The 19,827-nt window shown below is 65.5% G+C and overlaps 2 protein-coding genes across 2 annotated transcripts; both read left to right on the top strand.

Moving 5' to 3' along the window:
* The first annotated feature begins 2,149 nt into the window (after positions 1 to 2,149).
* Positions 2,150 to 13,133, top strand: TBC1D10A (TBC1 domain family member 10A). The gene is made up of 9 exons (XM_074844086.1): positions 2,150 to 2,410; positions 5,739 to 5,838; positions 8,809 to 8,916; positions 9,232 to 9,338; positions 10,042 to 10,156; positions 10,434 to 10,499; positions 10,843 to 11,032; positions 11,353 to 11,507; positions 11,736 to 13,133. The coding sequence occupies exons 1-9, from the start codon at positions 2,205 to 2,207 to the stop codon at positions 12,126 to 12,128; spliced, it is 1,440 nt and encodes a 479-aa protein (XP_074700187.1). The 5' UTR covers positions 2,150 to 2,204; the 3' UTR covers positions 12,129 to 13,133.
* A 787-nt stretch (positions 13,134 to 13,920) lies between these two features.
* CASTOR1 (cytosolic arginine sensor for mTORC1 subunit 1) lies at positions 13,921 to 18,946 on the top strand. Its single transcript, XM_074843999.1, has 9 exons — positions 13,921 to 14,095; positions 14,216 to 14,286; positions 16,696 to 16,889; positions 17,041 to 17,173; positions 17,408 to 17,531; positions 18,136 to 18,249; positions 18,326 to 18,408; positions 18,553 to 18,647; positions 18,731 to 18,946. The coding sequence occupies exons 1-9, from the start codon at positions 13,983 to 13,985 to the stop codon at positions 18,794 to 18,796; spliced, it is 993 nt and encodes a 330-aa protein (XP_074700100.1). The 5' UTR covers positions 13,921 to 13,982; the 3' UTR covers positions 18,797 to 18,946.
* The last annotated feature ends 881 nt before the right edge of the window (positions 18,947 to 19,827 follow it).

Here is a 19,827-nt window from a genome sequence, read left to right as displayed (position 1 = left end):
TTCTGTCTGTCGCAGCTCGTTCCTTGGGTTTTAGGGTTTTTTAGACGGAGATGTGCTTGGCTTCAGCACACTTGGATGGGTTGCCGGGGAAATACATTGGGGTTTTGTAATTAAGTGGTTTACTATAGGAAATCCTTTTATTTTCCAGGAAAGCCTACAAGAAAAGGGTTTTGTTAAAATTTCCCTAGTGCTACACAGTTATTCCTGAATGTAAAGCATGTATATAGGAATGCTTATGTCTGTGGGGGCAGACAGACTGCTTTGAACTTAGTGAGATTTTTACTGGAAAACGTGTTTTACGCTTTGTATCATTCAGCTGGCAGCTTGGTTCTGGAGAGCATAGGGGTCTGGAAAACAGATTATTTCTGTATCTTCAGTCAGAGCTGTGCTGCAGTTTGATAGAAACATAACCACAGAGCAAAGTTAATTGACAGAATTAGGTGCTGAGTAAGAGGTGGGTGTCTGTGATTTGGGTACCTGTCTTCTTTCGGGATAATCCAAAGACATGGATGATTATTTTTTTTTTAGTGGCATTACAGGAACATCCTGTTTACCTTTTTCTGCTCTTAGGGGAGAGAGAGCTGAAGCAGGAGGGAAGAGCCAGCATCCCCACGGTGCTGCTCTCGTGGGCGGGAGGAAGCCCTGTTGCTGTAGGGAAGGTGCCTGGCACTGTGGCCCAGCCCAGGTGGCCAGCGGTCCCCAGCCGCAGTGGCCAGCTGCTGTCTGACAGATGCCCACGAGTCATCACACAAAGGCTGCCTGCCCCCTCCCAGCTGTAGGACAACACATTTGGAGCATCTCAGCAGGTGTGGGCAGGGGATTTGCCCTGCAGGAAGGTGTGATAATGACTTTCCTTTTCTTTTAAAAACTAGACAATAGGCATAATCTTGGGGAAAACAAAACAGGGCAGCAAGTGGTGTTTTCCAGAGCTGATTAAAAAAAAAAAAAAAAACCTGCCAAGAAAGCTCTGAAATGGAGAAGTCATGTTTTTACATCCGGTGTGGGGCCCAAACGTGATGGGACTGTATTTAAGGTCATCCAGCCTTTCTTGTCCAGCTGTGCTCGGTGCCCGAGGAGCTCCCCGATCTGACGTGTGTTTCCTTGAGGTCTGGCTCAGCGCTGCGCGGGTGCTTAGGTGACATTTTTCAGCCAAGCCCCTTTTACCAGCCTGGCAGGGCTGAGCTCCCAGCCCGGCGCTCCCCCAGGAAAACTTGCTGCTAGAAATAGCTTGCGTGGAGCCTTGCCAGCCCGTTTCTATCTAAATATTACTGATAAATGTTGTAACAGACTGTGCGTGTGTATATCTAGTACAAAACAACTGTTATCGGAGCCTTCCACTTCAGTGGGGAGGACCTGCAGGGCTCAGACTGCCAGAAAAATCTGGAAGTAGGTTGAGTTGTTGCTGAATTTAATGAGCTTGGTTCCCTTGGTCCTTTGGCAATTTACCCAGCATGTTACCCACTTTGAGACGGGTCTTGCCTCTAATAAAAGCCCAGTTCTTTGCTGTTCAAGGGAGAAAAGTGAGTGCTGGGCTCACAGCTGTGGGTGGATGGAGCTTGGTACCTCCCGTCCTGCAGAGCTGCCCGGGGAAGGCTTCACCTGGGGCAGGTCCCGATAGATCCCAGACCCAGCGCTGATAGATCCTTTTGCGCTGTATTTTTAGAAGAGCCAGGCCCGTTTTACCTGTCGGGGCTGAAGGGGACGAGGCCGCTGGTGGATGGGAGATGTCGGGGTGAAGCAGGGGTGGTCCGGCTGCAGCATCCCCGGGGCTGGGGCGCAGGTTCGGGGGCCGGTGCAACTTATAAAGGGAATAACGTCCGTGCCTCCGGCTTCAAATCATCCCCGACCGGAGCACGGTCAGCCCAAAGGCATCCTCCTAGTGCCCCGTCTCCCAATATGGGCCCAGTTCAGCCCCCCCGCAGTCCCAGTGCAGCCGCGCCGTGGACCCGGCCCCGGCGCTGCCCCACGGCCAGTCCTAGCCCCGCCCCCGGAGGGCAAGCTCTGACGGACAGCTCCCTCCCGGCCGCTCGGCCAATCGCTTCCGGGGGCGGGCGCTCCCCGTCGCCGTCCGTGCGGCTGGTTGGCGGGCTGCCCCGCTCCCGCCCAATGACGGCGCGGGGGCGTGGCGCGGCGGGCGGGGGGCGTGGCCGCCGCCGTGGCCGCGGCATGGAGGAGCGGCCGCGCCGCCGCTGAGCCGCGCCGCCATGGCCAAGAGCCGCGGGGGCGGCGGGCCCGGCTCGCCCGGCAGCTGCCACCACAGCCTGGCCGGGACCCGCGAGAGCCTGGCCGAGCCGGGCGGCGACGAGCTCAGCTCCCTCGGCTCCGACTCCGAGGTGAACGGCGGCGGCCCCGAGGAGCGGCGCGTCGACAAGTTCGGCTTCATCGTGGGCAGCCGCAGCGCCGAGGGGCCGTGAGTGGGGCCGGGGCCGGCGGGGGGGGCGCCGCGCGTCTCGGGGCGCTGAGGGCCCCGGGGAACCGCCCTGGGCCCGGCTGAGGCCGCCGCCCGCCGGCCCCTCAGCCCCCGCAGGGCCGGGCCGCGGGGCCTCGGCCGCTGGGCCGGGCCGGTAACGGCTCTTCCCGCCCCGGGGGCGGGTTGTGCCCCACCGCCCCCAGCTCCGGCCCTTCGGGGCCGGTCCCCGGCGCCCCGCCGGCAGCTCGGCCCCGCTGTGGCCCGCGCCCCGGAAGAGCAGCACCTCCGGGGCGGGTTTGCGGGTGACAGGGGCGCGGGTGAGCGCCCACACCGCTGCTCCGAGGCCGCTTTGGCTCCGTGCGGCCGCCCGGGCGCCAGTACCGCAGCGTGGGGCGGCTGGGGGCTGCTCTGTGCCCCGGTGTCTCCGCGGGGGGTGCCCCCGGGCCGCCCCCCCGCCCCCTTCCCTGAGGTATTTAAGCTCCGCCGGGGGAGCCGGGTCCCGGCCTTCGGTTGCCCCCACCGTCCCCAGGCTGTGCTGCCCGGGCCCGTACCCAGGGGCACGGCGGCGGAGGCCTCCGCAGCCGGGATGTGAGAGCCCTGAAAGCGGTTCCAGCTTCTCCGCGTCCCTCCTGCCTCGATGAGGGGGGAAAAGCTGGAAAGCGGCGGCCGCCCCGGGCGCGGGAGGGATCTCTGGGAGCTGCCAGCAGCGCCGAGGCCTCCTCGCCGAGGTCAGTGTCTGGTTACCTCCAGGCCTCTTCTGCTCCAAGCGCTGGATTCCGGCGTATTTTTGGCCGCCGTCAAATGGGGGAGGCCGGGCCGTTGTTCGGCATCCTGCCGCGGAAACCGGTATCGGTAGCCACTGGCCAAGGCACCGTAGCGAGGAGGCGCTGGCTGGTCTCCATCTGCGGAGGAAGCCCTTGGAGGAAGCGGGGCAGCCGAAAAAATCAGCTGCGAGCAGCCCGTGACAGGGCCCCGGGGCGGTGCCGGCACCCAGGAATGTGCTCCGAGCTGCCGGCGAGCTGGTTGGGCAGCGTGGTTGGTGTTTGCCTTCGTGGCCGTGGTTTTGCAGCAACACCCGGAGAAATGGGGGCTCGCAGCGGGACGGCGCGTGGCAGCGCCCTCCTCTCCAGTTGGGACGTTACTCCGCTGAGGTTTGCCCACCTGCGTGCTCTGGTGTCAGTTGGGCCCCGTGCCTCAGTTTCCTCATCTATGAGGAGCAAAGCGTTCGCCTGTCGTAAGCCTGCGGGTGTCACTTGGCCGGTGTGCGGGGAGAGAAGGCGCCAGAGGTTTGACTGCTGGTCCTGGGCAAGGTGCATCGCTCTGGGTGATAAACCCTGTCCCTGCCCTCTGGGCTCATGGCACCATAGGAGCGTGGTGGCCTCTCCTGCCCGGGGTGCTGCACCCCGTCCCGGCCACACACTGCATTTTGGGGACATTTTGGCTGTCCTGGCTGCCTGTCCCTGGGTGCTTGGGGTGGATGTCCCTGTCCCTGGGGTTCAACAGGCAGCAGCTCCCCTGGCCAAAGCTCCTGGTGCTGGAGGCAAGTGTGTGCTCCTGGGGGTGCCAACAGTGTGGTGGCTGCGGTCGCTGGGGTCAGAGCCTTCCTCCTGTGCCCTGCAGATATGCTGGGGCCAAATCCTGCCCTTCTCCAGGGCTTTTATCTGCTCTCTGTCTGCCTGGGAGTGGATCAACAGGAGTGCATGGCCTGCCTCCATGGCTGGTGTCCCTCTAGCTGGAAGGGTTTTGGGGAAGCACAGGGAGGGCAAATAGAGTGTCCCAGCATCTGTGGAGGGTCTGGGGGTACTGGGAAGGGCTGAGCTGTGGGGTTGTCACCCACACTGGGTGCGGAGGAGTGCCTTCCCTGCATAGGGCATCTCACCACCTCCCTCTCGGGGTGCTCCCACCCCATCCTCCCCGCCTTGGCCATCTGAAATGTCTCCAGTCCTTGCTCTGTGCCCGCTGCCAAGCAGCCATCAGCTGGTAACAGCTTCCAGTCTGGGCTGGCCGGGCTCCAGCAGGCTCACAGCCAGCTCTTGTATCCAGCGTCCAGCGCTCCCGAGCTTCCCACGCCTCAGAGAACCCCAGCTCCTCCGGCAGCCCAGGCTCACCGGCTCGGGGCCAGTGCTCCCTCCATCCCCGTGCCGGGCTGTGCTGCTGGCCAGGGAGCTGCCGGCCATGCCCAGCCCGTGCTGGGGAGGGTGGGGTGGCCGCCCTGAGCAAAGTGGATCCCTTTGGAGCGGGTTTGCTCTCTGAAACAATCACACTTGGCCCCGTCTGACCCGCTGCGGTGGGTGGGACCCGGCAGGGAAGGGCTGGGCAGGGAGCAGGGCAGTGCTGCCAGCTGGATGCGGCCCTGGGCTCTTCGTGCCGTTCACTTTCCAGCTCCTAATGCAGAGAGGTCTGGGATGAGACCGGGCCTGTGTGTGCTGAAGTGGGGCTGGGTGCTTGCACCTCCCTGGAAGATGTCCTCAGAAAGAATCTGGCCGCTCCTGAGATTGACATGGCCATGGGGCAGTGTGGAGCTGAACCCAGGAAGGCATCGAGTCTGGCTGAAGTTGGTCCTTCTTCACTGATGGCTTGAAGGAGCTTTTCCTGGGATGTCCATGCCCAGGGCCTGGCTGAGCTGTTTGTCACCCTGTCACCTCGCAGAGGGTGCATGGCGGGGGGTGTTCAAGGCCACGGTGATGGCTTCCCCCTCGCCGGCTTTGGAGTCACAGCAGCATCCCTGCCTGCCTCGGCAGGGTTAAATCAGATTCCCCGGCTAGGCTGGGCCGTTGCTGGAAAACACTCCCCTCCCTCCCTCCTGGGGGACCCTCGGCCCGGGCTCGGTGCCGGGCCTGGAGCAGTGCCAAGCTTTTGGGGCGCGAGCATGACTGGGGCTGTGCAGATGACACGATGCTTATGGCCTCGGCTTTCTCCGTCTGCAGCCAGCCTCTGCGGGGGGGGACGAGACCTTGCTCAGCTCAGCTAATGGCTCTGGCTGTGCTTCCCAGTTCCCCGCCTTCCTGGTGTGCCCTTCTCTCTGGGCACAGGTCCCCAGAGATGCTCAGGCACATGGTGGGTGCAGTGCAGGCTGCTCCTGAGAGGTTTTGAACTTGCTGGGGAGTTGGGGCTGCGCTGGCGTGGTGATTTCACGGGTGGTGAGCGCTTCCGGCAGCGCCAAGCAACTGCCGAAACACCGGCACTCTCAAGCGTGTCCCAGCCGGGCTCTGCACCTGCAGAGGGGGCTGTGGGGGGCACCCAGGGTGCTGGGGAGGACAGGGAGAGGCTCTGTGCTGGAGGGAGAGCTTGGCACCACACTGACCAGCTTCTTCTCTCCGTCCTACAGGCTGGAGGAGGTGCCCTTGGAGGTGCTGCGGCAGCGGGAGTCCAAATGGCTGGATATGCTCAACAACTGGGACAAGTGGATGGCCAAAAAACACAAGAAGGTAAGTGACAGCCTTGTCCCCTGAGGCTGCCCGCAGACAGCTGTGCGGGCGAGGGGGGGGCGGCAGGGAGGGACAGCCAGGTGCAGCCGTGTCCCCTTGAGGCTTTGGGGCAGTCTGCGTGTCACCAGGTCCCCCCAGACAGACTTGGTTGCCTTTGGTTGGTGCTGTGGTCTTGACTGGGCTGTTCCCTCCCCGTGACGTTTCTCATGGTGGGAGGGAAGCTGGAGCCTGGGAGGGCTGAGCCTGTGGTCCCGAGCCAGCCTGCTCCTGCCCCCATCTGCTCCCCACCGAGCTGGAGCCTTCCTAGGGCTTCTTTGGCTGCCTGCAGGCAGCCATGGGAATTGTTCGGTCATGGAAACTTCTGTTCTGAGCATCTTGTAGACCAAAAAAAGCTCTGAGTAGGAAATGTTTGAGCCTGATGTGCGTGACGCCAGTCTGCAAGCCGGGGTCCCCAGGAGACTCGTGGTGGTGTGTGCTGGGTGGCTTTGTGGCTCGGTCCGTTGGTACTCCCCGACCTCCTGAGCCTGCGAATGAGGCGGGGATGGGATGCAGCAAGTCCTGGGATGCTGCTGTGTGTCCGCTGGAAGCGGTGAGGCTGCTGGCATGGGCCAGCGGTGCCTGAGAGCGGCCAAAGGGCCGCATCCTCCTCCTCCTCCCCGCTACTGGCAGAGCCTCCTGGCACCGCTCTGCATGCAGTGCTCCCAGAGCACCGTCCCCGCTCAATGCCTGGTGAACGATGCAGGAATCCCTCATCTGTTTCTTGGCCACTCACAAAGGATCTGGGAGAGCTTTTCGGGACATGGCAGGCGGGCGCTTTGTTCTGCGCGCAGTTTCCGCTGCTCCCCGGCCATGCCACAGCGTGGCCTCCGGGCTCGGGTGAATGCTCTGGCAGCCGCATGCCTGGCAGAGGAGCTCCCTTGTGCTTGGGCTGAGCTCCTGTGGGTCTCTGTGGGGCTGACGTGCTGTATAGTCTGTCCTGCGGCAAAAATCCAGGCCCAGAGCCTCTGAGGTCTGCTCTGGAGAGCTGCTCCATGCCTGGAGCCCTGGGGCTGCTCGGGGAAGGGTGCCAGGCCTGGCCTTGGATGCTGTCGACCGTCCCTGCTCTGGCAGGAGTCTGGCTGCTTTGGTATGGGGCCACGCCGCGTGGCTCAGGCCCTGCTGCTTCAGAGGAGCTCCCTGTGCCTTTGAAAAACCCCGGTACTTTTCTGGCTGCCTCACCGGGGTTGGCTGATGGCCCGGGGATCTCTTGGGCCAGCTCCTGCCGGGCTCACTCACACCTGCACCGCTACAGCATCCCGAAACGCTTCCTCCCTCGCCCGCCTGCCCTGGATCCCAGCGGAGCTGCGACCCCACGTCCTTCGTGGCGCTGGGCTGTGCCAGCGCTGCGTGCCAGTCCTTACCCTTTCCACCCAGACTGAAGGAGGGCAGATGTGTGGGCAGCTCCCACTGCTCTCCGGGGACGGGCAGCGCTCTGGCTGCTCTTTGCTGTCAGCATCCCTCAGCCCAGACGTGCTCCTGGTTCCCTGGAAGGGCGCGGGGGGATCCCGGGGGCCGGATACCCCCAGTTCGGGGGCAATGGCAGGAGCCGGTACGGAGCCAAGGGGATGAGATGCTCAGCTGCTTGGCCCTGGCTGCCTTGAGCCTGGCCAGCTGGAGGGGCTGCTGAACCCAGCAAGGCAGCTTCCTTCCTGGCAGTTTAGCCAGCAGGAAGGGGAGCCGGCTCAAAACAGGAGCCGTCAGCAGCGGCAGAGCTGCCTGCAGCCACCCTGGGCATCGCCCGCTGCGTTTCCTGCGAGCACAAAGGCCCTGTGGGGCTCGGGACCTGCCTGGGTAAACAAGCAGCGCTGCAGCGAGGGAGCAGCAAACCCTCCCGGGGATGGGGCATTACCACCACGCTGGGCTGCTTGGAAGCACAACTGCCTGCCCCCGAGTTACACCAGCAAACAGGGAAAAGGAGCTCTGGGCAGGCAGGAGAGGCTTTGGCTGTGGCTCACAGAGCCCTGGCATGTCTCTGGCACGTGGCATGTGCCACCTGAGTCCCCACTCAGGGCTTTATGATGGGTAACTGTGCTGAAAGCACCGGTCTCGTGGGGCCCATCTTGCTGCATGGCCTGGCCAAGGACCGTGAGGAGATGGTGCTGCTGCTTCCCCCGGAGTTGGAGCGGGATGTGTGGGGGTCTCTGGTTTTAGTCCCTGCTGAGGTGCTGGCAGTGGCAGAGTTAAGCTGGCTCAGCTTCCCACTGCAGGGTAGGTACCAACGCTGCCTTGCCTGGACTTTGGTCCTGACTGGTGGCCTGTGCCAAGGAAACCAGGGGCCAGCGGTGGGCACGGAGCCAGCCGTGCGTGGAGCTGGGCCCAGGCCTGCCCAGGGTGAACTGGCAGAAAGGCTGGGGTGCTTGGCAGGGTGCATCTCCCTGCTCTCCATGGCCCCATGGGTGAGCAGGAGGGCTGGGCTGGGGGCTGCAGAGCCCTCCCCTGTGTCCCCAGCGCTTCCCATGGGCCATGCTGGGGTGGGGAGGGAGCCACCTGCTCCCCACCTTAGCTCCAGCGTTTGCTTTTCCAGTTCCCAGCAGGATCCTGCTTTGAGGCAGAGCTGGGCTTGTTTGGAGCTGTTTGCAAGCCACAAAGCCTCGGCCAGGCTCCTGGCACCCGTCAGCAGCTCCCTTGTGCTGGTGCAGCGCCGGCTGCCATCCGAGCTGGTGTGTTCAGTGCGATGCTGGGGAGAAGGGGGTGAGCAGGATCTCTGGCTGCAGGTCTCTGTTGGTCTGTACAATGCCAAGCGCCGTCCTGGGACACGTGGCTGGGCACCCTGTCCCCAGGGCTGTGGGGACACATCCTCTTGTACAGGGAGGCAGCAGGGGACCAGCCTGTGACCGTGGTGCTGGGCCTGGCTCCCGTCTTGCCCTGGGGGCCTCTCTGCTCCCCACTGCTCCCCGATTTTCCCCATGACTGCTGTGTCTCTCCCCACAGATCCGGCTGCGGTGCCAGAAGGGGATCCCGCCCTCGCTGCGGGGCCGTGCCTGGCAGTACCTCTCCGGGAGCAAGGTCAAGTTGGAGCAGAACATGGGCAAGTTTGACGTGAGTGCTGCAGGGGACCTTCCTGCGCTGCAGGGGACCTTCCTGCACTGCCGGGGAGGGTGTGCTGGTGGAGGGGGGCAGTGCTGGGATGGCTCCTGCTCCTTCCAGGGCTGGGGTGTCTGTTGGGGTCCCAGACACTGCTTGTTCCTGCTGTGGGGGGGCCAAGGGGGCTACTAGCATCCCAGCCAGAGTGGGCTGACCCCCGACCTGATGGGGCTCATGTTTGGGGCAGAGCCAGGTTGGGACCATGTACTGTAGTGGGGCTGGCACTGTACTGCTGTGGGGTGTTGCTCACCCTAACCCTCTCCTCCCCAGGAGTTGGATCTCCTCCCGGGTGACCCGAAATGGCTGGATGTGATCGAGCGGGATCTCCATCGGCAGTTCCCCTTCCACGAGATGTTTGTCTCGCGTGGAGGCCATGGGTGAGTAGAGCTACTGTGTGTCCGGTCCTCGGCAGCCCCTGGGCTGGACCAGCACTGTGGGGTGGGCACTGTCTATCCCACTTCATGGAGCTGCGGTGTCCCCCCGTGGTGTCCCCCCACGGTCTTTACAGCCCCTGGCTCACAGGGTGTCCAGGCATGGGTCAAAAACAGGATGGCTTTCCTAGGAGCTCAGTAAGTGGGTCGCAGCCCTCAGCACCAGCTCCGACACCCAGCAGGGCGGGAGTTGCCGTGGCAGGAGGGCAGAGGGAGGGGGCAGCTGGCTGTGGTCTCCGTTTCGCCAGGGAAATGCCATTCCCCATGTGTCAGGGAGCGTCTGTGTTCCTGTGCTTCCAGCTGGGTCCCTGCCCGGCCACAGCTCACCCTGAGCCAGCATCCCTGGCAGATGGTTGTCTCCCTGCCTCGCATCTCGGATCTGGGCAGAATGGGGCCTCTGTGGGCAGAGCTTCCCAGAGCAGAGCTGTGGTTATCGTGTCCCACAGCCCTGGGTTTGTGTGGAAGAGGGATCCCAGCCAGGGATTGACCCCGGCTCATGGGGGAAGAGCGGTGGCTGGTGGCCAGCCTGCAGTGCTGGATCACCATGCGATGCCCAGTGCTGATTTGGCCTGCTGGGATCCACTGGGGGGGCTGCTGGGCCATGTCCGTGCCCTCTCTCCACCTTTCCCTCCCCGGGGTGTCTCCGCAGGCAGCAGGACCTGTTTCGGGTGCTGAAGGCGTACACGCTGTACCGCCCGGAGGAGGGCTACTGCCAGGCCCAGGCCCCCATCGCCGCCGTCCTGCTCATGCACATGCCGGCCGAGGTACGAGCATGCAGCCGGGAGGGCAGAGAGACCCAGTGGCCAGAGAGCTGGGACCAGTGGGACAGTGTGGGTCACCTCGGGGTGATGCTGGTGGGTAGGGTGCTTGGCTCGCAGCACCCGTTCACCCCAAAGCTCGGCTGGTGCAGGGAGGTGCCCTTCGCCCCAGTCACGCTCTGCCTCCTCCCGCCCATTCCCGTGGTCTCTGGGAGCGGGGGGGGGCTGCAGGGACATCCCCCATGGACACCTGGGCGCTCACCCGCTGTCCCTTGGCTTGCAGCAAGCGTTCTGGTGCCTGGTGCAGATCTGCGAGAAGTACCTCCCTGGCTACTACAGTGAGAAGCTGGTGAGTGAAGGGCCGGCAGTGCCTTCGGTGGTGCCAGGGATCTGAGATGTCTCCAGGCCGAAAGCTCCCCCAGCTCCTCGCCCCAGAGAAAAAAGGGAGCTTGGGGAGATCCCGGGTGCTCCCATGGTCTCCATGTTGTGCCGTGGTCCCCAGGAGCATCCCACAGTCAGGGATGGGGGGGCTCAGCGTAGCTTCGCTGCCAGCGTCCGTGGGCACAGCTCTGCTCCCGTAGCCAGGCCTGGGTCTAGGTCTAGCTCTTCGGCTGGGGCTGGGCACTGGGGAGCTGATCCCAAGGCTGGGCCGGGGCTAAGGGGCTCCCTGGGGCTCGATGCCCTCCCTGCAGGAGGCCATTCAGCTGGACGGGCAGATCCTCTTCTCGCTGCTGCACAAGGTCTCGCCCGTGGCCTACAAGCACCTGAGCAAGCAGAAGATCGATCCCATCCTCTACATGACGGAGTGGTTCATGTGCGCCTTCTCCCGCACGCTGCCCTGGAGCTCCGTCCTGCGCGTCTGGGACATGTTCTTCTGCGAAGGTTAGAAGCTCCCCACCATCCTCATCCTCCTCCTGGCACGTGGACAGCACTCGGGGCTGCAGCAGGAGCGCTGCCACAGCTGCTTGCCTCTGCCTGGCACATGGGACCCGTTGTAGGGCAGGTTTGGGGCAGTCACGTGCCTGGGGTGGAGACTGGGCTCTCTTCCTGGGGGTTAGGGGGACATGGATCCCAAATGCACTCTTGTGCGTGTCCTGACTGCTATTGGGACTGGGACCTGGTGCCTCACAGCATCTGAGGGACATAGTGGCAGTGTCACCCTGTCCCACTGGGTGCTCGCTGCCTCACTTCTCCCCTTGCAGGGGTGAAGATCATCTTCCGGGTGGGCCTCGTGCTGCTCAAACACACCCTGGGCTCCTCGGACAAGCTCAAGTCCTGCCAGGGCCAGTACGAGACCATGGAGAGGCTGAGGGCCCTCAGCCCCAAGATCATGCAGGAGACCTTCCTGGTGCAGGAGGTGAGGTGCTGGGGAGAGTATGGGGGATCAGTGCCACCCAGTTGGCTGCCCCTGGGTGGGCAGAGCTGGTGTAGCACTGGGGGCAGTGCCCAAAAGGCTTGGATTTGGGGTTGCCTCTGCCCCAGGGGGTATCCCACACCCTGCCCCAACGGCTGCGGGGCCAAGCTGGTCCCTGGTGGCACTGGCACTGCCCAGGGAGGTGCTGATGGCACGAGTCTGTCCCCACAGGTCATCGAGCTGCCGGTGACGGAGCGTCAGATCGAGCGGGAGCACCTGATCCAGCTGAAGAAGTGGCGGGAGACGCACGGGGAGCTGCAGTGCAAGTCCCCCCCGCGCCTGCATGGGGCCAAGGCCATCAGCGAGGCCGAGCCCCCCACCCGCAAAGCGCTGGAGCCCGTCCCCTCCATCATCGTCCCCCCCGGGCCCGCTCCCGTGCCCAAGGCCCGCAAGAGCAAGGAGAAGAGCCGAGAAAAGGGCCCGACCAGCCCCGCCAATGGCCCCGGGGCCGAGGGTAACGGGGCACCCGGCTCGGCCCGGGAGCTGCTGCACCCCCAGGTCTCCCCCCACCACCAGTCCAAGGAGAGCCTGAGCTCCCGGGAGAGCGAGGACACGTATTTGTAGGGCTGGCGCGGCGCTGGGTCCGCACCCCGGGCAGCCGGGCTCAGCTGGGCTGTGCACGGACTCGGGCTCAAGGACACCGGCGGGGGCTGTGCGGGGACCGGTGGCGCCTGGCGCTGGGGGCTCTGAGCTGGAGGGGTGGGGACGGGCAGGCTGGCATGGCTTTGTGGGGACACCCTGCTCCCCGTGTGCGGGGATGCTCGCTCGGGGAGCGCTCGGAGCCGGGATGGGGCATCCCCGGGAGCTTGGCCAGGTGTGGTGACCAAAGGGGACACCTCCGGTCTGTGCTGGGTGCCCACCCCGGCAGGGTGCTGGCACCATGAGCGGTGGGAGCCCTGGCAGGGGGTGGCTGAGCCACCTGAGCTCCCTCCCCACGGCTGGGGGGGGCCGGGCTGCCCCCTCACACCCTTGTCCCTGTCCCAGAGCCCCTCGACCCGCTGCCCCCAGGGTCCCTCCCGCAGCCCCCACCCTCCTGCCCGCCCTGCGCCAGCCGGGCAGACCCAGACCCAGTTCCCGAGCACTCGCGCCTGGCGCAGGGGGACTGGGGGTACGTGAGGAGCCAGGGGGCCCCCTTGCCCCCCTCCTCTTTATCTAGTGAGGATATATCAAGCTGTAGCCCTATATGTAGTACCAAATTTACCTACTCACTGAGCCTATTTATTATTCCTCCGTGGCAGTAACCGTCGCAGGACAGGGACCGAGGTTGGGAGCTGCAGGCAGGATGTGCCGGAGGCAGTGGGATTTGATGCCAGACCGTGGGGCTAAAGCCCCCCCCGCCCTGTCCCCGGGCTCCCCGTGGCTCGGGGGGAGCGTTCACCCTGCCGGGGCTCTCCCCACCCCTGCGGCCCGGCGGAGGTGAGACGGGTGAGCGGCCGGGTGCTCCTCCGTTGTGGGGTCCCCTCTCTTCCCCTCTGCCCTCCCCAAGGGCCGGGGGTGGCTTTGTAAAATAAAGCGGGGAAAAATGGTTTTGTACAAAGGGGTAAAATAAAGCAGGATTGTGTAAAGGCACACCGTCTGCGGCTCCCACTGTCTTCCCTTTGCCCTCTGGTGCTGCAGGTTAAAGGGGGGCACGGGATGAGGGGTGGCACCTCCCACCTTGTGCTGCATCAGTGCCAGCTTTGGGGGAGCACCCTGGGTAGGACCTCCTCTCCCCTGGGTGCTCCAGCCCTGGGGGGCAGGTGCTGGGGAGGGACCTGCTGCCATCACCCTCTGTCACCGCCTCACCGGAGCCACCCCCAGTGGCCAAGCCCTGCCCCGACCTTGCTGTCTCACCCAGCCCTGGGGGGCCCCTCTTTGAAGTGCAAATGGGAGGACGCTGAGACCTGCCCCAACCTGTGACAGCGGCCACGGTGGCTGCCAGGCCCTGGGGGGGCTCCTCGGGGGGCTGCCACAGGGTGAGCACCAGCACCCAGACCTGTCCCCTCTCCCACCATCACCGCTCCTGTGGCCGAACGGAGCCAGGAGACCCCTAATTCACCCTGTGACACCCCAGAGCTCAGCTTTCCACCCACAAAATGGTGCCCCCCCTCCCTGTGCCTCCTGCAGGCAGGAATTCTGCCCAAACCTCCATTCCTCTCTCCTAAACCCCCTTGTCCCGGGGGGGTGCTGGGGTACGGTGGGGTGGGCACTGGGGCTCCCAGCGGGTCCTGACTGGTGCTGGCGGGGGGGTGTTGGGTCCGGCTGGGCCCCCTGCGACCCCGGGACGGGCACCCCGGGGCTCCGGGGGAGGGGGGGGGGGGCGGTGGCCGGGGCGGGGCGGGCGGTTGCCCCTCCCGCGGCGCGGGGCGGACCCGGGGCGGGCCGGGGCCGCGCTTATAGCGGCGGCGGCGGCGGGGGGGCCGGTGCGGCGCGGCCGCCATGGACCTGCACATCCTGGAGCACCGGGTGCGGGTGCTGAGCCTGGCCCGCCGCGGGCTCTGGCTCTACACCCACCCGCTGCTCAAGCTGCTCTTTCTGCCCCAGCGCTGCAGGTACCGGCCTTCCTCCCCCTCCTCCTCCTCCTCCGCTGAGCCCCGCACCGCTCCAGCTCCCCCCCGCCCCATCCCGGTGCCCGGCGGTGTTGGGGTCAGCAGCGACCGGTTTTTCTTCAGGTGCAAGTTCTTCAGCCTGACGGAGACCCCCGAGGACTACACCATCATGCTGGACGAGGAGGGCTTCAAAGGTACCGTGCGGTGGCTTCCACGGCCACCCCGTCCCTCGCGGGGTGGGCTGGCACCGCAGACACGAGTTGTGCACGTTCTCAGCCCACCCGAGCGCGGCGACGCCCTGGGTCTGGGCCACAGGGAGCGAGTCCTGGCTTGTAGCGAGGTGCGTGCCCATCCCTGGGGCTCCTGGCCACGGAGCTCCCACCCTCTCAGCGCCTGCGCTGGGGATGTACCAGCTTGCCCGGCTGCGGTTCTCCCAGCGTGGCTGCCTTCGCCCTAATAACCCCCTCGCAGGCAGAGCTGCCTCCCCACGGGCCTGTGGGACCAGGCTGTGAAACGTGGGGTGGGTCCGTGGGGAGCCTGGCACCAGCTGAAAGCCCGACTGCTCCGGGCAGGGGGCAGGGACCACCAGGGATGCCCGCAGGCAGCGCTCCGGGCTCCCTGCCCGCACAGGCTGCTGCTGCCAGACCTCCTGCCACCATTCCCTCGGCCGCTTCCATCTCTTCCCCCTGCCCGGCGAGGGCTGCGACCCCGCACCTTGGCAGAGCGGGGCTGATTCTGCGCCCGTCCAGGCTGGTGGGGCTGAGCCCTGCCTGGGGGTGCTGCCTGGCAGCAGGGACCAGGGTTTGGGGTGTCCTGGGGTGGGGTTGAGCCCTTCCAGGCTGGTCCTCCTCCCCGGGATGTGTCATTTGGTGACCCAGCGTGTGCCTCACCGCTGGTCCTGCCGGGGGTACCGGCCTGACGGGCTGTGCCGGAGGGTCCGGATCCTGTCCTGGCTTCCCACGCCCAAACCTTCCTGCCGAGGCCGCAGGAGCGGCCACAGTTTATCACCTTGGACGTGCCCCAAGGAACAAGGGTCAGCGCTCCGGCCGCGGGGCACTCGCCGGCCAGATCCAGCTCCCACCTCCCTCCCCAGCCCTCAGCTCGGGGAAGGGGCCGCGGGGCCAGGTTCTCCCCCCCTCCAGAGCCAGAGCCGTTCCCCATGTATTGTTTTATTTCGGGGCCTGTGGACAAATATTCCTCAATCCCGAGGGGAAGGCGGGAAGTGCCGAACAATGGTCCTGTGAGCTGGCAGCCCCGCTGCGCAGTGTGTACCCCCCTGGGGCTGGGGGGCTGCCAGCGTCCCCCCACTGTGGGACCGGGGAGGGGGCCCCTGGCAAAGGAGAGCTACCCCCCCTCTGTTCCCTTGGGGATCTGGATTAAGCCCCGGGGTGGGTGGCAGAGGGACAGCGGGGTGTCCCCCACACGCTCACGGCCTCGCCCAGGGTGGTGTTGAAAAGCGATTAAGCGGCGAGCGCTGGGACGGGTCCCCATGTCCCTGTGTGTCCCCCCCCGGCCCTAAAGCTCAGCCCTGGGCCAGAGCCGAGGCCGTTCGAGCGCTTCCTGCGCAGGAACAGGCGCTGGAAACACCCGCCGAGGCCTCCGGATCCGGCCCCGCTCCCACCCAGCCCTGAGCCGTGGTTTGGGAGCGGGATGCGGAGCCTGTCCTGTGCTGGGGTCCCCCCCCATGGATGTCAGACCCCTCCCTGGGGCGACCTCCCCTCTGCCACTGGTGTGATGAGTTTGCCTTCTCAGCTGGGCTGGGACGCCGGGTGCCCACCGAAGGGCTGGGTCTCCCGTGGGTGTTGCCTCCCACCTTTGCCAGATGAGTCCTGGGGCACCCCGGCAGCACCAGCCCCTCTCCTGAGCAGGAGGGTGGGTGCAGTGGGGGGGACATGAGCACAGTCCTCGTCCTCCCCCCCATCCTGGGGCAGGAAGGAACCGGCCAGCACTCGCCCTCCCTGCCAACAAAAGCAGCTTTTTGGGAGGCAGCCCTGGCCCCTGGCCAGCCTGGGCTTGGCCCCTCCCCGCCGGGCTGCCACGAGGTGCTGGCACCCCTGGGATAGTGGGGGGGCCCTTCCCTCGTCCCCTCCGGTGCCCCATGTCCCCCCAAGCATCCCTGGTGCTGGATGTTGGGCTGGGGGCTCTTAGGGAGCATGGGAGGAGCTGGGCAGCCCCAGGGCCGTGGCAGTACTGGTTTTGGGGTGCAGCACACCCTGACACCCCCCCTCACACCCAGCCCAGGGTGCTGGTGTGGGGAGAAGAGACACATACCGGGTTTGGGGGGTCGTAGCCTCAGCCCCACTCATCCCTGCGGCCGAATTCAGGTGCTGTCTCAGCACATGGAGCAGCTGAGCCCTGTCTGGCTCGTATCGCTTGTGGATGGGGCTGGCCTGCACCCTCAAACCAGCGTCTCCAGCCCCAAGCGTGGGGCTGATCCTGTCCTGGTTCCACCAGGCCAGCCCATCTCCCGAGGGACAGGGTGACGTGGGGTGCCTCAGCCGGTGCGAGCTCTGCGGCACGGACAGGGCGTGGGGCAGCAGATGCCGTTCGGCTGCGCGGAGCCCCGGGAGCCTCGTGCCTCAGTTTCCCCTTGTCCCTCGCAGAGCTGCCGCCCTCCGAGTTCATGCAGGTGGCAGATTCGACGTGGCTGGTGCTCAGCGTCGTCTCCAACGGGCGGGCGCCCTCCGGCTGCCAGGCCACCGGTGTCACCAAGATCGCCAGGTCGGTCATCGCGCCGCTGGCCGAGCACCACGTCTCGGTGCTGATGCTCTCCACCTACCAGACCGACTTCATCCTGGTGAGTGCATGGCAAGGACAGGGACAGGGACACCGGTGCCGTGTCCTGCTGGGGTGCTGGCTCCAGCGGAGCTGGGTGGGGACCCCGCTGTCCCTGGGGGGGCTGCAGGGGGGGGTGGTGGTGCCGGCCCTGATCCTGCACCCCTGGCCAGGTGCGGGAGCGGGACCTGCCGGTGGTGATCCACACGCTGGCGGGGGAGTTCGATATCTACAAGGAGGAGGGCGGCGAGTGCGTCCCTGTCACCTGCGACGATGTGAGCAACGGCTTCCTCAAGCCCAAGCCGGGTGAGTGATGCCAGGTCCCATGTCCCCCAGGGCCACCCTGTCCCCAAGGCTGCCCCATCCCTGCCGAGATGCTCCAGCTCCCACCGGCAGTACCCGCATCCTTGGGGGGACCCCCAGGGCCACCCCTCTGCGCCCTGAGGGATGCCGGGCTGTGGCTGCGGTGGCCACAGGGTGGCACTGCGATACTGTCCCCAAGCTGTCCCCAAGGCTGACGGGTGGCTCTCCCCCTGCCAGCCGCTAGCCCCACGCTGCACCCCGTGCAGAGCCCCCAGACCCGCTTCTGCGTCCTGACTGTGGCCCCCGACACGCTGCCCGCCATCGCCACCATGCTCATCGACGTCCTCTTCTACTCCCACAGGTGGGTCCTGGGACGGGGACACAGTGGTGGCCCCTCGCCTGGTGCCACCTGAACTGAGGTGACCTGTCCCTGCTCTTGCTCCCAGCGGCTTTTCAAGCTCTGGGTGTTTTGCAAACTGGTTTTGCCCTCCCAAGCGTGCTGGGGGGCTGCAGCCATGTGGGTGCTGGGGGTCCCACTGCCACCGTGGGAGATGGGACCCCCGAGGTGGCTGGAGGGACAAGCCCCCCATTGCAGCAAAGCCCAGGGAGGGGAGTTGCAAAAAAGAGAGGGGTGAGTTGCAACAGGCTGGTGGGAATGGTGCTGGGGCGAGAGGATGCTCCGGGCTGGGACCTCCCGCGTCCCCCAGGATGGGGTCCCTTCTGGTGGGACCCTCCTGCTCTGGAGGCACCACGGCATTTTGGGACTCCCCAAAAACCCGGTGTCACCCCTGTCCTGCCTGCGGCTGGCAACCCGCTGCCCCCTCCTCTCCCCCCTCCTCCCCTCACCCTGCAGCTTCCCAACATGGTGCTCTAAGACACCCAGTGCCCCCACCAAGCCCTTCTCCTCCCAATTTCGGGGTTATGACCTCTCCCTGTGGCTCTTCCCCCCCCCCTCTGCTCTGCAGCCCCCCGAGGGAGGCTGGCGCCGGCAGCCAGGACCTCGACTCCATCACCTTCTTCGCCTTCTCCCTCATCGAGGGCTACATCTCCATTGTGATGGACGCCGAAACCCAAAAGCGGTAGGTGCCGTCCCTGGGGCTGTCTGTCTGTCCCCGGGACGGGGGGGGGTTACACTCAGGTCCCCACCTCTCTCAGGTTCCCCAGTGACCTGCTGCTGACCAGCTCGACGGGGGAGCTCTGGCGGATGGTGCGGATCGGCGGGCAGCCCCTCGGCTTCGGTGAGTGTGGCTGTGGTGGTCCCCTCCGCTGTGCCACCACCACCCATCCTCCCCCTACCCGGGGGGTGCTTTGGGGTGATGCTCTCCCTGCGTGTCCCCATGGCTGGGCCACCACTCACCCCCCGGGTCCCTTTCCTTCCCCAGACGAGTGCGGCATCGTGGCGCAGATCGCCGAGCCGCTGGCCGCCGCCGACATCTCGGCATATTACATCAGCACCTTCAACTTTGATCACGCCTTGGTGAGCCCCTGCCCCTCCCTGCCGCGTGGGGGTGTCCTCTCGGGGCTGACACCCCCTCTGTCCCTGTCCCCCCGCCCCGGCAGGTCCCCGAGGAGGGCATCGCTGAGGTCATCCAGCTGCTGCAGCAGCGCCAGGAGAGCGGCAGATAGCGGCCAGCTGTCCCCACGCCGGGTGGCCCAGCGCGGTGGCACGGTGGGCTCCCCCTTTCCCTGCCCCCCATCCCCTATATTCATTATTTTTTAATTTTAAGGCTCCCCCGGGTGTGGGGCAGAGCCGGGTGCAGCATCGCTCCCTACCTGCTGGGGACATGGTGGCTTCAGGGATCCGGTGGCCTCGTGGCAGTGGGACAGTGTCCTGTGGGAGGGGGGAGCAGTCCCCACCGTGCCACCCCACGGGTGAGGCCACAGGGCAGCCCTGTGCCATCCTCTGCCTCCAGCCCTGCCTGTGCCAGGCTGGGGTGGGGGGCTCAGGAGGAGAGTGGGTGTCCCCAGGGACCCGCTGGAGGAGGGGACATGGGGGGGGACATGCCAGAGAGCAGTGATGTGCCACCACAGTGCTGGGGGTGACAGCCTGGGGTTGGTGGGATGTGGCCCCATGCCCTGTGTGTGTCCCCACAGGGATGGGAGGGGGGGGGTGGCTGTGATGCTCTGGGGCACCCGTGGACAGGCCCAATGGGGGGTGAAAGCATCCCTGGAGCTGGGGTTCCCCCTGACACCCCAAAAATCTCCAAGCAGGGGTGGGGGGGGGTTGAGGTTCAGCCCCAGCCCTGTGTCTCCTCCAGGGTGGCCCCATGCCCCTCCCTGGGCTGTTGCCTATTGTGGGGGGACAACAGTGACCAGCTGTATTTTCACATAGTTTTTAATAAGTCAATAAAAGTCCTATTATTTTTATTCCCACGTAGTCCCGGGGGGGTGCCTCAGACTGGTGGCACTGGGTAGGATGGGAGCAGCTGGGATGTGACAGGGGGACGTGGCACTCCCTGTGACCCCGCTGTGAAGTCGCCAGGCTGTGGCCAGCTCGCCTGCCACATAGTTTGGGTGAAAAAAAAAAAAGCAAAGGCAAGTCACCAGCCCTGACAAACCAGGGAGGATGGTCCCCACCCCTACAGGTGGCCAGCAAGGAGAGAGGATGTGGGAGATGGTGACAGCATGGGGGCTGTCCTCTCCTGGGGTGCCTGGGG

The sequence above is a fragment of the Strix aluco genome, chromosome 18 (assembly GCF_031877795.1).
Source record: "Strix aluco isolate bStrAlu1 chromosome 18, bStrAlu1.hap1, whole genome shotgun sequence".
NCBI lineage: Eukaryota > Metazoa > Chordata > Aves > Strigiformes > Strigidae > Strix > Strix aluco.
Note: the sequence above shows the minus strand (reverse complement) of the source record. Positions and strands in the feature narration are given on the sequence as shown.

Coding starts and splice junctions, on each gene's coding strand:
- TBC1D10A (XM_074844086.1), top strand. CDS start 2,205: ATGGCCAAGAGCCGCGGGGGCGGCGGGCCCGGCTCGCCCGGCAGCTGC. Junction 9,339..10,041: donor GTCTCGCGTGGAGGCCATGG/GTGAGTAGAGCT, acceptor GTGTCTCCGCAG/GCAGCAGGACCTGTTTCGGG. Junction 10,157..10,433: donor TCATGCACATGCCGGCCGAG/GTACGAGCATGC, acceptor CTTGGCTTGCAG/CAAGCGTTCTGGTGCCTGGT.
- CASTOR1 (XM_074843999.1), top strand. CDS start 13,983: ATGGACCTGCACATCCTGGAGCACCGGGTGCGGGTGCTGAGCCTGGCC. Junction 14,287..16,695: donor GGACGAGGAGGGCTTCAAAG/GTACCGTGCGGT, acceptor TGTCCCTCGCAG/AGCTGCCGCCCTCCGAGTTC. Junction 18,409..18,552: donor CGGGCAGCCCCTCGGCTTCG/GTGAGTGTGGCT, acceptor TTCCTTCCCCAG/ACGAGTGCGGCATCGTGGCG.